General features: G+C 39.3%; 1 protein-coding gene across 3 annotated transcripts in view; it reads right to left on the reverse strand.

Moving 5' to 3' along the window:
* Window positions 1-299: 299 nt before the first annotated feature.
* The window catches only part of TSHZ3 (teashirt zinc finger homeobox 3), a 67,452-nt gene continuing 46,464 nt past the window's right edge, over window positions 300-21,287 (reverse strand). Inside the window, exons 1-2 of one of the 3 annotated variants that reach the window (XM_032701406.1) lie at window positions 21,047-21,086; window positions 300-7,993 (exon numbers count right to left, since the gene is read on the reverse strand). In XM_032701406.1, coding sequence (XP_032557297.1) covers window positions 4,794-7,820 — 3,027 coding nt within the window. In that variant the 5' untranslated portion in view covers window positions 7,821-7,993; window positions 21,047-21,086 and the 3' untranslated portion in view covers window positions 300-4,793. Of the gene's footprint in view, window positions 7,994-20,966; window positions 21,087-21,287 lie in introns of those variants that run through there. The other 2 variants (XM_032701405.1, XM_032701404.1) reach the window with 2 other exon arrangements.

Raw genomic sequence — 21,287 nt, forward strand, 5'->3', positions numbered from 1 at the left:
AGTCTCCAGTGACTTTTTAAAAGTTGGGTAATCTTCAAATAATTTTTTTTCTACTTTCCTTGATAAATTCTAGTTTTATGACTGTTCCCTGTATTTCAGCTCTGTAGAGCAGTGTGGATAACAGACCACCTAGCAAAGCTCCAACACGTTCTTGTAACAAAAAGTTACCCAAACAAAACAGGCAGCAATGAATGTAATAATTTAATATTTTTCTAGGAAATATATAAGGCTCTCTGGAGGCGTATTTTAAAATACAAAATTTATTAATTAAATTTACCTTTATTACCAGTCATCTCTGTTCCACTTGCACCACAGTTCATTTTTTTCTGTTGCAGCTGAAGTAAGAACTTGCAAAATTAAAGAAGGTTCTTCCCTTCAATACATGCCAGTATTTTTTTAAATCTCAAAGTATAGCCAAATTTTTTTTGCTGTCATAACATGCAGAGTCATATTGTGCTTAGCTTTATATAGCAAGATATGTAGCCATATTTAAATGCAACAGATAATTTCCATATTGATAACACTAATCTGCCTTGGTTTGGATAAAAAATTGCACATCGTGTTTACCACAAAAGCAACGGCGTAATTAAAACAATATACTTTCAATTTTAATACAAAAATAAAATATAATGAAGATTCTAGAAATATCTTGATTTCAGACGCAGTTCCTTACACTAGAAGTCATTTCAGCTAATTATAGATTTCTTACTCGCTAAAACTTAAAGATACATTCCCTGATTATTATTTTTTTTTTTTTTTGCTAAATGTTGACTCCAGTGAACAGCTCTCTAAGATCTGGCATATTGATTTCTTGTTGTGAAGTGAGCTGTTCAAGCTCCATTTAAGATTTTCATCTTGCATGTAGCCCTGAGCACATCATAGCACCATAAATTAGTTAAATTGCACATTTATCACAAATGTTATTTTAAGATACTGCGTAAATGTGATGGCTGGAAGATATACAGTATGCTGCAACAAGCCACTACTTGGGTGGGGTTAGACCAGGGTCACCTTTATACACCTGTGATTTAAAGCTCTTCCCACCCCATCACAATTTCATTTTTAACTTCTTTCTTGTGGCATTTTGTTTTCTCTTCCACTCGATCTGCATAATTCTAAATAAAATATCAGATGCGAAGCAAAAGTCAGAACTCAGATGCATATTTTAAAATCCTGTATCCATACCTTCATGTCTGTCTAATAGGAAAAAAATTATCTTAACATATCTAGGTTGGTGATTTGGTTAGCACTAATAGTTACCATGCCAATATACATATCAGTGTATGGATAAAAAGAACATTATTCTAGTTCACTGATTCCCTAAATTCTTATAATGTGAAATCACATTGGTATGCCAGTCCTGGAGGTTCTGAAATGCAAGCTGAACTTTATTTTAATAAAACTGGGACATGCAGATCCCAACTAGCCATTCATTTCCAAAGTTTCCGGTGTATTTTAAGAAATGGATTAAAAAGGTGCACGCTAACAGATATGGCTGCTCCCTGAATTTGTACCCAGTACATCTCCTCACTGCACCTTCAGAACTAGGTAAGTCAGGCCCAGGAACAGACTTATACCAGATTAGGGCAGTTGCATCAGACCCCTTGCCTGTATTTTAAGAGCAAGTAGAAGGAACACTGCAGAAGACTCTGCAGTCTCTTGCTTTTACTCCCTCCCGTGTCCCAGATAACAGTATTGCGTACAGAGTTTTTAGCATTACTATTATAAGTCAATGGTGCATCTTAAAAATACATTGATTGACAATATATGCAATAATCTGCCAGTCTCCTTATGTGTGAATTTCTGGTTTGCAACCAAATACTATATTTAAGCTGTTATAATTTTCAAAGGAGGAATTCTCTGCTGCAGAGGTAAAAAGTTTGGCTGCGTTTACACTGAGATCATCTATTTGTGAAAAACGTGGACAGCCACCCTGGAGGCTTCACAAAAGGCTTCAGCCAGCCAGGCTGCCTCTCCTGGCTAAGTGAGGGGGACTCCTGGGATGGTACAGTCAACCAGTAAAACAGCATGCTGTGATTTTATTGCTGGAATTTGAGCTGAGGCCATAAGCACTGACACACAAATGACCTTAATATCAGTTACAACTGTGAGCCAAAAGAGGAGGAAAAAACCCAAAGCCCTAATCCCGTTCACTTGGTCCACTTGGCAGTATTTGCTGTAGAATGAACAGAACACTCCAATACACTTTTGAGGCATGGGACTGGCCTTTAGAATTACAGAGGAAGACGGCAAAACAGAAAGAAAGATGGAAAGACAAAACAACCCAAAGATTTCATTACTTGCTTACTGCAAGACAGTGGATTTTTTTTTAAAAAAAGAAAGGAAACTCCGTACATTTGACATTCAGAGACTATTTTTACACATGATGCCTAAGTGCTGTAATGGTGGTTTTGGTTCCCCTGTAACCGTCTCCAGACTCTCGGTTCACCTGACTGGCAAAAGACATTATTTACATGCATAGTAATAAAGGTGTTTGGAGAGCAAATTATTTTCAATGGTTTTGATGGGATGACCTGTCAACACCACTAAAAGTCTGTCATTATCATATAAATGCTCCTGCTTGTTTGTGTTTCTTTGGCATGTGTTTATTCATCTTCCTTGCCCCTCTCTGCCTGCTGGGAATGTTGTCCAGCAGCAGGTCGGGCCCTAAGAGGACTCACTTCAAAACCACAAAGTTCAAGTCACTGGTCTCAGGTTCCTACTCCTGTCATTTGAAAACGCTGAGTAGCTGGAAAGGGATTCTCTAAGCTGTGAAACACCCACCGGTGCAGACTCTGCTCAATGCATTTGGAGGAAGGCAGGTGAGCAGCAGCATCTCCCTGGCTCTGAATTCAGCACAGCAAAGCACCTCTTCGCTTTGCCACGTGCTGCTGATAAACCCCCTCTTCACAGCCAGCCTTACCTGATGTTTGAAGAGGAGTTATAATGCTCGTTTATCTTTTCTGGGGGGGAAAAAAAAATCCCGTTAATGCAGCCTTTGAATAAGTGCTACCCTGCTCTTGAAATGCTAAAGTTCACTAAAACTCCAGTGATTTATGTGCAGCTTTTGACTGCCAGCACCTGGCAGATGAAGAAACCTACTCAAGCTTCAGTCATAAACAGATAGCATACAATTTAATTTTAATGTGCTCGTTAGTCGTAGCACATTTCAGACATAATTGTGAACGCAACACAAAATTATAGCAAAAAGACAATTTTAATGCTGCTGTAGAAAAAAAGGTTATATGAAGAGTCATATAATGGTGCTTCATTGTCAACAACAAAACAGGGCACAGAGTGCATTACAGTGTCTGTGCTGTTTACATGCCAATATTTTATACATAGATTCTCATATGGTGTCAGCTGTCAGTTACTTCTGCAAATTAACTGCCAAAAATGGAGACGAACAGAATCACTTAGTGTGCTGGTAACCACGGGTTACCTTTCATATGCCTAAAGATAAAGCTGCAGTATGGAATCTTGGGAGAATAATTAGGCAGAACAAAACAGAAAGTTACCAATTGAAATAAAAAGGCATTCTACAATAGGAAATAACAACCAAGAGCGCTTATAAATAAGTAAAAGAGGTTATATCACAGAATGCCTCATAACTTTTTAAGCAAAGTATTACAGTACAAACATTTTAAAGGCTTTATCAATGTTTAGGAAATACAGTACAAGTTTTTCAAATAGATTTAACCCTTTGAGCACTGAGTTTATTTTGAATTTTCTCTTTTTTATTTTATTTTTATTTTTTTACTAATAAATACCTTTAAAAGTCATGTTGTGCAAAACAGTTAGAATGCATGCCAGGAATGCAGTCCGTGGCTTCTGTTTCTTCAGACAGTTTAAAAAAAAAAAACCAAACCAAAATAAAAATGAAAAAAACAAACAAATGATAGCAACACTAATAAATATGTATAATTTAAACATGAACCTCTCTTAATATAGATGTACTGTATAGCAAAACAAAGCAAAACATACTTTGCTTTAAGAATAATGTTTCTGAATACTTTATAAATGCTATCTGTGGTATCTTTTATCACATAATTTACAATGTTTGGATGTTAAAGGAAAAACCATTAGATCTAAAAAAAATGAAATATACACTATACATAGGTATGGTTTATACCTGGGACTTATCAGATACAAACCCCACTGTTGCTAAAAATGCTGAAGAAAAAGAAAATGGCATTAACCACAATCACATTTTCCATAAGAGATTTTGAAATCTATACAATATATACATCTATGTTTCAATGTGAAAATTATATTTTTAAATTTCAAGGTGTGAGACACCTCTGCATAAATGGAGGTTCATATTAGTAATCAGAACTAAGCTGGTAAGGGTTTAAAAAAAACCATATCCATACATTTTTACCAAATTAATGCAAAAGTGCTTCAAAGTACTCAGAGGGCTAAAGATTATAGGGTGAGAAATACCAGCACACTTAGGTCACATGAAAAAGTGCACCAGAATTAGTTATAAATGCTTAATTAAACTGTCTGTTAATGCATGCAGCTTGATGCATCAGAGGGATGCACAGCAACTAAATCCAATTTACACAAAGTTCCAAACACTTACCACTGCATTTTAACCTTCATATTTTACCAGTAACAACAGCTGATTATGCACCTCTATTTAAACACTGTACAGTTATACAAAACAGTTCAGCCCAGAGCGACTCTGGAGTTAAAATAAGAACATGTGCCAAGAACTAAACAGTAGCTTTAAGGCGTCTTTGACAGTTTTCCTCAAAGCGAATTACAGTTATTTTAATCAAAAGCAAATGCTACTGCTTCTCTAACTCCGAAACATACAGAAGATGATCCTCTGGTGACTTCCCATGTGTTTTACTAAGATGAAGTTTAACAGCATGCTTGCTTGCAAAAGTCCTGTTACAAAGTTTGCACTGATAAGAAGTTCCGATATCTTCCTCTGGAGAGGACGTCACCAGTTTTTCAGACGGTGACTTTGCTTGTGCTATCTGATTGTTAATCTGTTCACTGGACAGTTTGGACAAGTCTCTTAACCTGAAACCCAGATGCGATTCAAGATGACTGATATAAGTTGAAGGAGTTCTGATCTGTGAAGCACAGTCATTACAAAAGAACACTGGGTGCCCAGTGTCCAAATTTTTAAGGAACTTAGTTCCCCCCGTCCTTCGGAGCTGGTATTTCACATTGGCCAGCCAGTGGCTAATTGTGGTCATTGAAAGTCCCGTAAACCTGGAAATGTGCATTCTTTCTTGAGGGCTCAAGTCTGACATGATGTATTTCCCCTCTGAAGTCTGCCGTAAACTGGCTGCAAACTGGGCCTGCAATATGAGCAAGTGCTGAGGGTTCCAGTTAGACTGACGTCCCTTCCTTTTCTGAGCTGGTGTACTCTCTTCTGGTTCCTCTATTGTGGTACCATCAATGTCAGATTTCTCAGATATGCTGGAAGGTGTGGAAGATTTTGATGTGTGACTTTCTGTCAGGTTCTTCAGCATATCAGATATATCTGACAAGGCATTCTCGCGTAGCGGCGAGTTTGACATGAATGACACGACTGCAGATGTCTTTGCTGTTGTCACTGTAGATGAAGAAGATGCAGAAGATGTCGATGTGGATGACAAAAGCGCTGAACCCAAAGAGCAGCTTTTGTCACTCTTGCCTTTCGTCAAATCTATGGGTTGGTCATTGTTGACATGATAAAAATAACGGTCTAAGTGGTCTGATTTTTTGGACTGTAGAGGTGGGGTGGCCACCGCAGCCTTTTCTGCCAAACTGTTGCTCATTTTAAAAAGCATGCTCATTGGATCCAAAGCGGGCAAAGATGGCTTTGCTGCCTTCCCAAGGTGAATATTCATGACAGATTGCAGTGCACTTAATGGGTTTACAAATGGCTGTTCGGGAGGGTGATCAGTGATGATAGCTGTGCTGCTACTTAAAGAACCTACAATGGACTTAACAGGCTCTTTCCCATTCTCCACAGGTTCTACAGTTGGACTATCCTTGCAACCATCTCTCTGAGGAACTGGGCTGTTCTGCTGGCTTTTAAAGCCACCATCATTGGAGGATTCCATCTTAAGGGGTTCACTGACTTCACTGCTGCACGGCGAAGGTGTCGCACGCTTCAGTGGGGAAAGCTTTCCTTCAGGCTCCTTCATTTTTTCCTCCACTTTAGCCACCTTCTCAGTGACCTTCTTTACCAATTCTTCCATGGCATGGAAGTTTGTTTTTGGCACAGGTGAGGTCTGACTGCTTGGTGGAGACACCAAGGGCTGGTTTTTAGTTGGTGATACCAGTTCATTGTTCCCAAACATAGGTTTTAATGGTGTACTCTTCCCAGATGAACCCAATGACAGCTTCATCATATTAGGCAGCTGGTAGGCAGCGTGAATGCTGGGGTAGCCGCCCCAGCTTGGTGTGCCATTCTGGGCTTTGTTTATAGCTGATGTAACTGTGTTTTCTAAAGACTTCAATATATCTAGTCCCCCCTTAGGGCTTTCTTCTAGGTCATTTTCAGTCAAGTAATGGTATTTTGAGGAGATATCATACTTCTCCTCATCTTCACTTGACTTCTCTTTGTCTTTCATTTTGTCATCGGCAATGACTCTTTCTTTTTCTACTTCTTTTTTAATCTCAACATTTAATTTAGGGGAAACACTAGAAGGTGTGTTGGAAGGAGATGTAAAGGTGGTGGCAGCTAGTGGCACAGACTGGACTTTCTCATCTACTAAGGACGTTATTGTTGGTGTTGCTGGGGCTTCTATAATTGGCTTCCCTTTTTTCATGGCAGAGTTAGTGACTTTAATAAAATGTCCCGTCACCATCATGTGAGCTGTGAGTTCTTGCAGAGTGTCATGGGAACTTCCGCACTCCATGCACTTCAGAATTTGGGATTTCCTCGCCTCGAAGTGCCAGGCATAGCTGGCACCGTTCTGGTGACCGTAGCGATTATTTGGCGTAATGTAAGGGTTAGAATTCTTCTGAAGTGCATCGTTGGTATCTGAGATTGTTGCTTTTGGCGTCCCACCCGTGGAGTCTGGAGAACTTGGAAGATCAAGCTCCAGTGATGCTTTCTTTCTAGTAGCTGGGATAATTTTTGCTGCTACAGGTGTAACAGGTTCCTTCAGAGGCACTTTTTGGTAGTGTTTTGTTTTGATCATATGAACACTCAAATCCTGAAGAGATTCAAATGAATGACCACAGTACATACACTTTAACACTTTCTGGGCGTCTTCCTTCCCTTCCATTTCAAGCAAAGAACGTTTACGAGGTTTCGACCATCTTTTGGGGTTATTGTTATCCGTTTCATGGTTGTCATCTCGATAATGTCCTGTTTCATTCATGTGCACTGTTAATTCTACTAAAGTGTCATAGGCAGCACTGCAGTCTTTACAGCGGAATTTACTGGCTCCAGTAAATATAGAGCCATAAAGCTTACTGCTCTGTCTGTACAACTGAACTGTGCTAAAAAGACTGGGTTCAGGAAGAATTCTGCTCTGAGAAACTTGCTGTAGTGTTTTGGCCATAGCAGTCTGGTGCCAGTCAAAGCTACCACTTCCACAACTGCTGCTGCTGCTGCTGCTACTGCTGCTGCTACCGTTGTTTTTTTCCGAAATTGGCTGGTGAAGGTTCAAGTTGAGATTGGACCAGTAGGAATTGGAGAGGAAGTTATTATATACTGCTTTCATTTGTTCTAAACTGTCAGATACCGTAGAGTCTTCCAGTGGTATCGACACCTCCTTGCTCTCTTCCTCGTTTTTAATAGAGCTGCTCTCGAAGTCTGCCATGCGGTCACTTGTCTCACTGATGTGGGACTCACTGTCCATTTCATGGCTAGAAAATTCAGCTGCTGGAGAGTTTTGGTAGCTTTGGCAGTTCTTACTGAAGTCTTTTTCTGGACATGCATATTTTGCTGAAGGCTCCCCATCACCTGCGTTTTCGTCAGGTTCCACATCTTCCTCCACCAGTGCTGCTGCTTTTAGTTCGTCTGAAACGTAGGCTATTATGAGGAGAAAAAAATATAAGTTAGTTTCTGCTCATCATACTTTTGCTTTAGCCAAAGAAGTGTATTTATTTGTAAAATTAAACAGTTAAAACTTAGCGTTTCTTCAGAGCAAGAAAAAAATCTGCTCTTCAAACATAATTTGCCACCTTATTCTTCTCAAGGGGCAACAGCTTGAAATTAAAACTAAATTTGAAATTAATGAAGCACATTCTGGAGGTGGCATTCATTTCTAAAGTAATAAATTACTTGTATCAACCTCAGAGACAGCAGTTCCTGTCTGTCAATTAATATGTCTTATGCTTCTCCTACCCCTAATGCATTTCTTAACAGACAGATTCACAATTTAAATTAAGCAAGCATTTTTTGCTCATTACAGTCTTGAGACTCAATCCTTAATAAATATAGAGCATAACAAACATCAAAAACTTCTACAAAGTAAAAAAATCCCCAGTTAAAACAATTTTTAAAATTAGATATTTTTTAAGCTATCATTATAAGTAGTGTTGTATTTTAGAAGAAAGGGTTAAAAGCAGGTGACACAACCTTTTGAAACAACTCAGAGCAATTTGAGGATATTCATTAGGGGTGCAACAGATGTCCCATTCCCATTTAAACGCGCCTTTCTCAACAAGAAAACCCATGCAGAATTATGTCAGGAGCTAGTTCAAAAAAATTGGTATGCTGTACTCATTCTTGCTGTATAAATATATACAAGACCTTCCAGTGGACCTTACAAATGTCAAAGTGTTTGCTCTTTAGACTACTTTGTCAATATTTACTCAGCATAAGCTACACGGACACCCAACAGGGATCCTGTCTCTTTTTCCCCCTCAAGTAATGCAACTGGTGATGTAAATCTAAGATACTCCTCTTGAATAGGATAGTTGGGAACTGACAGTAAACAATTTTTTTTTTTCAATGGTGCTTCTGTGCTTCTATTCTACATATACTAAGTCTACCTCAGTTTTTCCTTTAGGCAAGAAAACTAGGGAAACACTAAAAAGTATCATTAACTAATCAAAATTATCTATTTATACATAATGCATTAATTTGCAGGAAAGCAAAAATAGTATCTGACTATATTAAGTGAAATTTAAAATCTCTCACAATTATAAACTTTGGAAAAAATCTCATTTTCAGTAGACTCTATGGTTGAAGACACTTGACTTTTGACCTTCTCTGCAACACATCTGGAAAGTGTAGGGTATTTGTATCTTAACCACGTTGAACAATCTATAGCTTGTTTATGGAGGCAATAGTGCAGAGAAGATACCAGTTTACACCCCAAAAGGACCTACTTTAGGCAACAGACTGAAAAATGTAGAACACTACAGTAGGTATCACATACACAGTATTAAACCTTGCAAACTTCTTTCAGGGAAAATATGTTTAAATGTTATCAGAAAACCACAAGAGACCAAACAACTGTTAAAGTGACAATGAAATCAGGCTTTTAGTTTCACATGGAGTGTTTCTTCGTTCGGTTAGGTACTACAAAGTATTCACTACTGTTCTTTCACATGGATGAATGGTAGCAAATCTTCCTCTAAGCATGTAAAGTTATAAGCTGATCTTCAGAATAGAAGTTAAACCTTTGAAAGCACAAACATATCACACAAGAGCAACACGTAATAATGATTAAATATTTCAGTTCAGATAATTTCAGTGCAGAAAATTCATGCAGCCAGGGTCCTATTTTTAACATTTGGGAGGACATAGTTTGAAAGAGTTATGTTAAAAAACTTTATCATAAGATGCTGATATGAAGATCAGACTTTAACAACAAGTATACATAGTCTAATGAAATAGAGCTGAGCTTTTTCAAAATATTTTGAAAAAATATTATTATTTTATGTTGCAGACATGCTGGCAATTGGTAGTAATGTTCAGCATCTATCCTGCAAGTATTTGCAATAAAACCACTACACAGAATCTAAAAAGATGGATTTTCAGACCTTTAGTAAAGGAGACCAAAGCAGTTCAAATTACTCTCTAAAGCTGAAAAAATTTATATAACTACTAATAATGTTCAAACAACTGACTGTCAAGTGCCTCTCTCTCAACCACACCATATCCCAGTGATATGGATAAAGAAGCATGAAAGGAAGGAATGACAGCATGAAACCCACGATCTGGAAGGAAACGGACCCGTTTTCTATTCCACCTTGTGGAAACAGATTTTCTTTTACACCTCGTATTCCTTTGCCTCTGTTTTGAAATTGAATAATTTCCTTTTCACAAAGTAGAGAAGACACAAGGTATCACCACACTGCCTGCATTACAGCGACCTCCTTCAATTCACACCTGCAGGCTGAGGTGGCACACCAAGGCACCCTAACTGTACCTGCCTTTTGCTCATTTTGTCTACTGAGCACCAGGCTGAGCGTGTGCCACCCACTCCCACCACCACATCACACACCAAAAGCATGGGCTTTATCCCTGCACACCGTGGAAAACCCTCCTGGGAACCAGTGCTCACCAACACAAACTGAGGGCACAGAACCAAGCCCCTAATTAGTGTGTTATTCTTTACATTTTTATTTCTCTTACTGCTGAAGTCTTATGAATTTTGTTTGAACTTAAACACTTGTCACATTCACAGCTTTTTTAGAGAGTGACTTTTACATTAGGGAAAACCTCCAGCATGCGGCTCATTTAAATGTAAATCTATTTACCTTTCATGCTTTCTTTGCCCTTTTCACCAACTATCAAGCATATTTGCGTGTTAACCAGGAGCTGCCTCCTCTATAGCTGTTCTCCTTCCTAAGCTCAAGTTGTGAAGCCAACTTGTGACATCAGTCTTTGATCCAGAAATGCAGGAAATGAGGCAAAAATGACAGTGTGGAATTTAACCCGACAATCTGCAACTTTGATAAACTGACAGTTTGAACAACTCCTTCTGCTCCTTTCCCTGCACAAAGGAGAGGAGGGATGAAACCTGGTCTAGTGAAAGGTGTCCCTGCTCACAGCAGGGATCATCTTTAATGTCCCTTCCAACCCAGGCCATTGTGTGAGTCTATGACTCCTCAATGAGAGAGTTGAATACCTTCATAACTGAGCTATGGATCATTTCTTTGCCAGTGGAAATCAACTGTGAACCATCACTGCTCAAACACAGGAAATGAGGATGCTCAAGGAAATATCTTAGCCTAGGACATAAACCACCATCCTAATCTGGAGTTTCTAATTTCTAATTTCTTATTTCAAGGGCTGGTCTCCTAATCCCTTGCCTTCATGGCAATATAAGGCAACCCAACAGGTTCTGGACCAGCCTGCAACGGCAGCCTTGGGGCACACTCACAGGTTCTGCAATGTCACTACAGGTAACTATGGTGGCTGTCATGTTTCCTCCTCAGAAAACCCAATTAAATTGTTCCCAGCATGTGGACAGAAGAGCAGGGACTGTGGGATTCGGTGCAGATACCCATGGAAAGGAGCCCATTTGCAACATGGGAAGCCCTGATCTCTCCCTGCCCCACCAGACCTTGCTCAGGGGCAAGAAATGGCCTGTATTCTGAGCAGAGATGAAGGTAAGAGCTTCACTGCATCAGAAATAAGGATGAGGCCTGTAGCAGAGAATTTTCTTCTTTGGTTAAGTACCTACAGGAAGAGCAAAGAGACCATGAAAGCAGAGAATAAAAACAGCAGGAGATGGTAAAAAGGTTTTCCATTGAGATTCACTGCCTGGTAGAGAAACTGTCTTTAAGGAGCACTGTCTCCAGCCCATCCTTACACAGCCGTTTCCCTATTATTATTATTTAAAAAAAAACACAAAAGACTTGTAGTTTAATATTTTTCAAGTGTAGAGTAAATGTTTGAACTGCAGGGCATCTATAAAACTGTTCTTCAGTGCCTCAACAGCAAAGTCAGAGGGAAAAAAAAACAACTTTAAAGGCAAGTCTAATGGTATAAGAAGTTAATAAGAGTAGAAATAAAAGAAATTAGGCGGTTCTGGGTTTTGTTTTCCCAGAGTAAGAGACAATTAAAAAAAAAAAAAATCACAGTTCTCAAAAACTGTTTAGTTTACATCTCACAGGGCACCATAACCCAAAGGAAATTGTCTGCAAGTTGAGCAATGGTGTCACTGTGACATAATATTTAACAAAAAAAAAAATGGAAAGCCACAGCCTGGTGTGGCCCTCAGTTTCTGGGGAAGATGAGGATATCAAAGGGGTTCAGAAACATTTTGCAGGTGCAGCCTCAGAGAGATTGAGAACAAATGGGTCTCTCATTAATATTTGTTATAATTATTAACTAAAGAGCTAGGTAATAATGAAATTAACACATTTGATATCAATACATAACAATAAGCTGTGGTATAATGCAATTCATTTCCACACAAGAGGGTATTACCTTCATAACTGAGCTATGGATCATTTCTTTGCCAGTGGAAATAAATTGTGATCCATCACTGCCCAAAATGATCTACATATTGTATAGACAGTAATAAACTCATATACCTGGCTCTACACAGACACCAGGGATCTACTCTACAAGAGCAGAGAAACATCACCAGTCCACTATGGTTCTGGAGCAGAGGAAGGGCACGCGCAGCCAAACCAGCTGGGACTGCTGATGTCCTGAGCAATGAGGTGCCCACCAGCACCACAGCTACTGCCTCGACCCCCAACTGCCAGAGCTCCCCTTCAGCAGAAATAGGACAAACATCCCGTGGTTTTCATCCCCTCCATGGCAACATCCATCTAGTGACAGGGTCGGACACACACCTCCTTGAGTTTGTTTGGAAATAGAGACCGCGGCATTAAAGGCGTATTTTACTGCTCTCCAAAAACCAATTAATTGCACAATTCTTCCCTTATTTTCTGAAAAATGCATCTGAGACCATATATTTTGGCTTGGATCTATCCAAATATTTCATTTTGATACTTATGAAATTTCTTGGTTTAATTATGTTTTTTTGCCAAGAATATTTCTTTTCTTTTAATTAGCTTACTGGGGTATATTTAAAGTAGTATATATGCTCTTTGCTTGAAAAAGTAACAAAACATTCCAATATTCTTCTCACACAAAAAATGCTTAACTGCAAAAGTTTATCAAAAACACTCAGTTCCTTGGAAATATTTTGGCTTTAACCAAACAGCTTTTTATTAAAAAAAATTTAATCAGTTTTATTATTTATTTATGCATCATTTCAAATCACCATGTCATACTAAGCGTTATCTCCCAAACCATCCGATTTTAAGTGGATTGTGAAAAAAAAAATCTTCTCAACTCCTAAAAATCTGAGCTCGTGTACATTTCACTCTTGAAAAAGGAGAACAGCAGAACAGGATTGGGAGCAGGAACTCTCCCAGTGCTTAAAGGATGAATATTATACTACCACTAAAAAAAAACCAAAAAAAAAACAACAGGGAAAAAGGATCATAGCAGATCATAAAGTGGAACAGTGAGTAGGACTCAGCCAGAGAAACTCCCTCTGCATCCTGATCCTGTTCCCCACACCATGGCACAGCGCAAGAGGTGGTTCCTGCCACCACCAGTGCTGCTGGCAGGGTACAGCCTTCTCCTAAATATCTGTCCTATTCTGTTTTAAATCAGACACCAGCCACCTAAGAAATAACCAGAATATTTTTTAAAGATTTAAGAGTCCCTAGTTTTGGTGGGACTATGTGGAGTTAAGAGGGGGCTCAGTTCCAACACCAGCCCACAGAGGAACAGCAGCACAGATCTGACTGTACCAGTGAACCTTACTCACAAAATTAATGAACAGAGGCAAGAGAAAACCAGCTCAGTGGATGGAGTCAATCAAAGACCTAATGCAAATGAAGGCATATAAAAGAGTTATATTAGTCTGTTAGAAAACTCCCACTCCACAGGCCTTCCACTTACAGGAAGAAAGGCAAACATTTCACCCACAACTTGAGCTATTTCTATCCTGAGACTGACTGATAATTCCCATGTAACTGAAGTTGTATTTGAGACTTCACTCCTTGGCAGAGATGTTCACATATTCCTCATTAGGCAGTTGGAATGGGAGGGAGGAGTGACTGCCCTGTTTACAAGAGTGGCAAATGACAACAGTCTCTAAACGGGCATAGCAATACTGATTACCCAGCACCTTGACAGGGACATTATTCCTGTTAGAAAGGTCAAAGGTTCTGTTTCATAGAGGCAGGACTGTCTATTACGGGAGAGAAATGTTATTTCCAAGTGGAGAGGTCAGCACTTCTCTCGCACATCGGCTGAAGTCCCTGGTACCTCGCACCGGAGTACGAGCCTACTGCAAGACGGATTGTTCTGCCCACTGGCAAGGTCAAGAATATTAATTTTGGACATGTTAATTTGATGTGATGTGCATGATTAATGCTTGTTTAGCTGGATTTTTTTTGGTATGCTGATAAATCCGCAGCCTTTTCATGCCAGTAAGTGTGTAGTGTTAAGTCACTGGGAAGCGGTGTGGATGGATGGGACATAGGATGCCAATCTAATAGGTGGCTACCATTAGGCACTAAAAACTTTGAATTGTACTTGTGTTTGTTCCTTCATGAAAATACTGCAGCTGTCTGCCACAGAGAGCTCAGAAATAGGCCAGAGGAAGCCAGCCAGCTGCTCTGATTCAGCATCCTGGACTGGTACTACATTTGGAGAGATTTCAGTGCTCAAATCAACTGTATGTGTTAAGAGTTGAGAATTACATGGACAAGAATAGACAGTGAAGAGACGATAACAAGGAACAGGTTTATATGTCATTAAAGTGTGGGCCATCTAAACATAGAACAAAGCAAGTCCACATCAGGCACCTTTTTCTCATGTCACTGTATTTCAAACTCCCCTGGATTTTGTGCACTTTAAAGGCAGGTACAGGACTCAGAGCTCCTATTCACTTTGGACTTTAAGCTACCACATCAAAAGTGTCATATAGGCCACCCACGAATGAAAGGAAAATACATTCAAAAACTGCTACTAATTCTGATAAGAGAGGCATTCGTTTTTCTGAAATCAAATACTGTTTAGATGTTTCTTAAATGAGAGAGTGCCAACCTCACCTTTATGTATTACCTCTTTCACTAAATATACACCTGAAAAAACAGGATACTCTAATATGAAATGATGGCTTAGAAACAACTTGGCACTATTGGACAGCATGACTTAACTGAGGTGTTCAAGAGCTTCAATGACTGCTTCATTATTCACAACCCTGTGGAAGAAACACTCTTATCCACAGTTAATAGCTGAAAACCTGGAAATCCAAAAAAGTTATAAGTTAATTGTCTAGTGCTAGACAAGAAGACAAGTAAAGCAGCCTGTTACTCCTGTAGGTTAATATATACAATTCAGCTATTTACACAAAACATGAGAAGTTTGTGTTTCTGTTCCTGTGCTGCTTCACAATGTGTTTATGTGAATATAATATATGTAGATAATTGAAAATAATTGTCCGTTTTCAGTTCAAACAGTTATTAAGGGAGAATACCTGGTGAAATACCCACAGGTATATGTACTGTGTACAACCCAGAGCCTGTGGTTACAAAGCTCCTCTGAGCCAAGCTGCTGGGATCCAACAAATGCTGAATCTGCAGTCTGCCAGGAAACTTCTTTTCACAATGGGGAAAATAGGGAAGATTTCTGAAGTATTGTCACAACTCTCCTCCAAAGAGCTTTCTGCCCCCAGCACAAAGCAAGACTCAGGTATTCTCTACCAGAACCGTGCTGGAGAAGGAACATGATGGATCATGCCTCTCTCCTCCAAAACTGCACTCTGCCTTGATTTCTCCCTGGGGCCCAAACTCCTTGAATTCAACCTGCTGAGCAGGGTTTTTTCTAAAATCTGCTCAAATTATCCACCCATGAAACATAACAGCACTTCTTTCTGATGTGGAGAGGAGCACCTGATCCCATCACTGCAGTGTGCTCTTCCATGGGTAGGGCTGCATGAGAATTGGTCTAAGATCTGTCTTACTTGAGGAGTCCATCTGCCACCTTCTGCAAGACTTTGACAAGAAGGGATTCAAACATTAAAAAACTTTAGCTGACAACCAAGGTCGAAGTTATTCCCATGTATAATGAATATAACCCTATAGATTTTTAAAGAGGTTTCCCTCAGGTGTCATTATTGTACAGTCAGGCGTGAATGACATGTTTATGAGAAACTTCACAAGAGTAAGACTTCAGAGACTGGCCAGGAAAAACAGATTTTTAAGGGGTTTGACCTAAATTTTCAGTCACACATACACAATACAGCTGACTTCCAAAAGGACCAAGAGAAGCTGGGAAACACTTCATGTCCCACTGTGTATGCCCACAGCTGATTACCAGAAGCAATTCAGGGTGACAGTGGAGTGGAAGGGCTGAGAAACATTATGTACTTCCATGATGACAGAAGGACCTTCCTTGCTATGATATTTTTTGGGACCTATTTCCTTCCCCCTTTTCACTCTGGGGGAGTAGAGATTTGAACAGCTCCTATGGGCATATGCCTGGAATTTCTGGCTGATCCTGCTGAAAAAGGAGAAAGAAACCTCCCTGGCCTCCCTGTCACCACATAAACAGCCTTTCACAAGCACCATCAGGACAAGACCAAATGAGGAACAGGCAGGGTGAGCATTCACTGGGGATTCTCAACTGCTGCTCAGCTTGAGTCAGTTCAGCGTCTTCTGTTCCCATTTCATCAACATTCACATAATACCGTCCTTCTCCTCCTCTCCCCACCCCTCCACCTTCCCAGGGAAAGGATGCCCTTCCTCCAAGTACACCAAAGTTGCAAATGATCATCATTCCAAGGAGCATTCCTCACTGTCCAGGGGGTGGTTAAGGATCAGCTACTCAGCCACAAAGGGGAAACACCACCAGGGACTGGGTAACCAGTAACAAACTGGTGAAGTAAACAGTTCACAAGCAGCCACAAAGACTCAAAACTTTCATCTAAATTTAATAAATACAATTAGCATGTGTGTTAGCAACAGGAAAAAAAAAAAAAACCTACATTTGCTGTATAAATTATTCAACACAAATAAATGTGATCCACTCTAAGTAAGATAAAAGTGGCTTTTCCGTGGTTTCCAAGACAGTTTCTTGGTGTGAAGTACTACAGACTTGCTGGAGATTCCCACTCCATGCAAGCACAAATGACAGTGGGAAATAAAAGTTCATCAGCAGAGAAAACAGCTTCACAGTACACTTTGACCCTAATTGTTTTTTGGACTGTCTAGAGTTTTTCTAAGCACAAAATTACTATTCCCTTAAATGGACAAAAATATTTACCAGAATACTCAAATTAAAAAAAATAAAAATGGTTTGGGGTTTTTTGGGTTTTTTTTCATTTGTTTGTTTTCTCTTAAATAAAAGTCACTGTCTACATTTTGCTAAGACAAAGCCAAATTCTCTCTATGAACTGGTACCAAAACACACAGAGACACAATCTCTGCTTGATACCAGCCATTTGGGTGGCATCTTTTAATCACTGAAAAGCACACAGGGCATTCCACAAACTAATACAAGATTTGCAGCCAACTCCAGGATAAGCAGGCATGAGCATAAAAGTTCTCAATATGGCTCTAATAGCTCTTAATTATTATAATCCTTCACTGAGCAAACAGATGTTGTAAGGGAACTTCAGTTTCTTCAAATGGAGTAATCAAACTATTCTGCTTCTGTCCTGCCTCTTCTCAGTAGATGCTTTATATAGTGGAGTGGAAATAGCAAATGTAGTGACAAAAGGACCATTTAATTGTTACAGAAATCTGTTTCTGAACAAAAGTGATGCTGTCATTTCTCTTCATCCACATTTCTCGGAGTCTTCTGATTATGGTTTAGCCTTGTTTTAGACCAAGATAAAAATCTTACACCTTATTTCCTGTTATCTTCTCACGTATTTGGTTGCTCCTAATCTGTCCATATCTTACAAGTTCTACAGTAACTAGAATCTGGTGTTGTATTTGTGTTAAGCTACACCAATATTAACACACATCCCTGGGGCAGTTGCCTTCACTGTGAAGTTTTTAAAAATCAAGTTTCCACCTAAAATGCTTCAATATATAACAGTGAGTCATTCTACTTGGCAATTTATTTGCAAATGATCATGGCTGCTTAAGACATTCAAAATGTACCAAAAGACCCTCAGCCTGATCCTTCATTTTTCTTGCAAACTTGCTACTCCCATTGAAGCCCTTTATACAGTAGTTTCAATAGCTATTTTGGTTGCAGTGCCTCCTTACAATAAACTCCATACATCTGTATGAATGGTATAGTAGAAATCCAAATGATTTCAATCACAATTTCATCTATTGTGAACTTGTGCTTATAATGAAGTTCCTCTATTATAAAAGGAGTTCACTGTGGGCCAACAAAGCCTTGTGTTCTTTCACAGTTGTTATTCAACCCTCATTTAAGAAAAACAACTATTGACTGCAATATGAATCTTAGGACCTGAAGAAAGCAGAGATTCTAAGGATTACCTCTACATGATGGCCCCCAGCTCGTTTTGTATGTATAGCAAAAAGAAGCACTGAATATTCATTTCACTCATTTGCTAAGTATACTAATATACACTTTTGTAAATGAGTCTCTATCTAGCACTAGCTACTGAACCGAAGGGTATTTGAATAGGTGGGGTTTGCTATAATACCACACTAAGATAATGTGCTGGAAACAAATGGTTCACTGATTCCTGAATAGAAAATTTGCTGGAAAACCCTGAGAACTAGGAGACGAGGGGGAGGGGATTAAAATGTCGCTTCAGAGCCACCAACCAAACTCCTGTCATTTTTAAAAGATGTTCCTGTGGCACAGTATGAATAGTTTATAGCCATGATTGTGAACATTCAATGTCATATAAGAAAAGACACTTGTCAAGAGCCTTTCCCTTACAAGCACCCTCGTCATGACCTGTGTTAATGAAGTTAATTGAATTTAAGATCAATAATGGTTAATTATTGCAATTTGACATTCTGAGATAAATGGCTTTAAGACAGAGAAATGTGTGTGTATGTGAATTCTCTCCAAAGAAGGTGAACACATTACAGCCTAAGAGGGATCACACAGTCCTTCCATTGATCCTGGTACAATCTGATCGACCTAATCCTCTGATGAATGTGGGCTTTTCACAGCTACAAGTAAATGTTCTACAAGACTACTCTAACCCTTGTCACTGACCAAATCTATATGAGCTGTACACTAGAAATCTATTGAGATAGATTAAAGAACTGCTGTAGAAACAAGAGATGCTTCAATAAAGATGAAGGTTTATTATATTGACTATTAATGTTACACGCAGTATGTAATTATGAATGCTTATGGATCATAAGAGTTTAATTTTGGTCACTCAGATGTAAATGATCATAACTGAATAATAGTATTAAACTAAAAAAATAACAGATTTTAAAAAAATCCAACAATCTTGTTGAATTTGATGACTCAGAGTGAATGCTCAATAAGAGAGAGATTTTAAAATCATCCTTCAAATGTGCTCACAGACAGGTATTTATTTCATAAAGTCACTCATCAACCTACCTCATTTAGGGGTTTTTTAAGTTTACTTTCACAATAGTTCCTCAACAGGAAGACATTTTTCAAACGTGTTAGTAATGATATTCTTACATGCATACCGAACAAGTTAAATGACCACTTACAAGATTTATAATGACAAAGTAAATGTCAACGAAAAAGTATTACTGATTGCAGAGCACTGACAATAAAAAGCCGCTGAAGAGTTCTGTCAAAATGTAAGATTATGCAAAAACACTATTGAGAACACTGCTAATCATCTGCTCTTGTCAATTACTTGAAGGGTATCTGACAGCATATTTACATTAAACACATTTCAGTAGCAAAATCCTTAATGCTGTATCAGAATATTTTCATTATCATTAGAAATCCTTTAAAAGTCCTTTTGCAGCAGAGCATTATAACAGCAATGATGTAATATCTATCTCTCTATCAGGTAGGGGTATCTATTTCATGCCATTATGACTATATAACGTTTGAAATAATATATCCAAAGACTAAATATACATGTAAGATGGCAATCTCCGTGTTCCTGTACCCAGCATAGATATTTTCAAGTAACAGCTTTGCAAGAGTCTTGAACTAAGTGCAAAAGGATGATCTGTCTTTGTCTGGCCATTCTTTTAGCCTTTTATTCCTCATGTGACTGTACTTTATTATGGCAAAAGACATTATCAAGCAGACATTTCTTCTAAATCTTCGACTGTGACTTGCATTTCAGTTGCTTTAAGAGGAGTCACATTAACTACCAATACCTTTCACCTGCCAGACAAACTTATTTTAGTTATGACTACCTTGTACTTTATGGAACCCTTCCTCCAAAATAGAGAAATAAATGAAATGTAGTGAAAATGAAATGTTGATCCTTTCTATGCTTCAGCAGGCGTTACTAAAAAAGCATACATAACCCTGTTTGATGTGTAAAACAGTAAGCATGCATAAAAATGGACAGAGCAGAAGCATGAGCTGCCTTTCAGAAGGAATTCATTTGGGCTTAGAGGAAAAAGAAGGCAAATAAGCCCCAATCATGACTTGTGGGATCAATTTATGGTTTTTCCACCACTTTGGTTGCACACAGCATACCTAAATTCACTTTTATCTGTTTGTAAAAGGGGAGCAGAGTCCTGATGTTCCCAGTGCTTCTGAAGCACTACAGTTTTTCAGACAAAAACCACCACTTAGTAAAACTAAGCTGGCAGAAAGCTCAGAGACTGGATCAGGTTCGATCCTGACTCACACCGTACAGGTAAGGGGCACTGGCTTGTCATTCCTTCTTCAGCCAAGGACAAGGATGACTTTTGTATTAACAAAACACATATGTGAAATCAGTTCAGCGTGTCAGGTGTGTCACAAGGTTACCAACCACACACACACCAGCACACCTACTGTGCTGGAAAGCAGCATCCAGGCCTCCCGCCCTGCCACCACCCCAACCCAAGGAAGCTGGAGCCAGCTCCCTGGCCCTGCCCTGCCCCTGGCCCTGCCCTGCCCCTGCCAGGCTCACCAGCCCAGAGATGCAGGGCAGAAGCACCAGGCAAACACCAGCAGCAACAGTCACTGTGCTGTGCTGGGCGCTGGGCACACCTGAAACCTGTCCAAGCTGCTGACAGTCACAGACAGGGAGATTCCTGCCTGCTTTCCAAACTGCTGGCCATGCCTGGCCAACTGCACTCAAACATCTACCAACTGTCACCGAGAAATCATTTTTCCCTGTGTACCTATGGCCCAGCCCTCCTCTCTGTCCTGTCAATGTCTGTGGCCAGTCTTCCACTCATTTCCAAGACAGCACCTCCAGGTTCTTAGGAAGGAGCTTACAAAGCAGTCC

The sequence above is a fragment of the Chiroxiphia lanceolata genome, chromosome 13 (genome assembly GCF_009829145.1).
Source record: "Chiroxiphia lanceolata isolate bChiLan1 chromosome 13, bChiLan1.pri, whole genome shotgun sequence".
Lineage (NCBI taxonomy): Eukaryota > Metazoa > Chordata > Aves > Passeriformes > Pipridae > Chiroxiphia > Chiroxiphia lanceolata.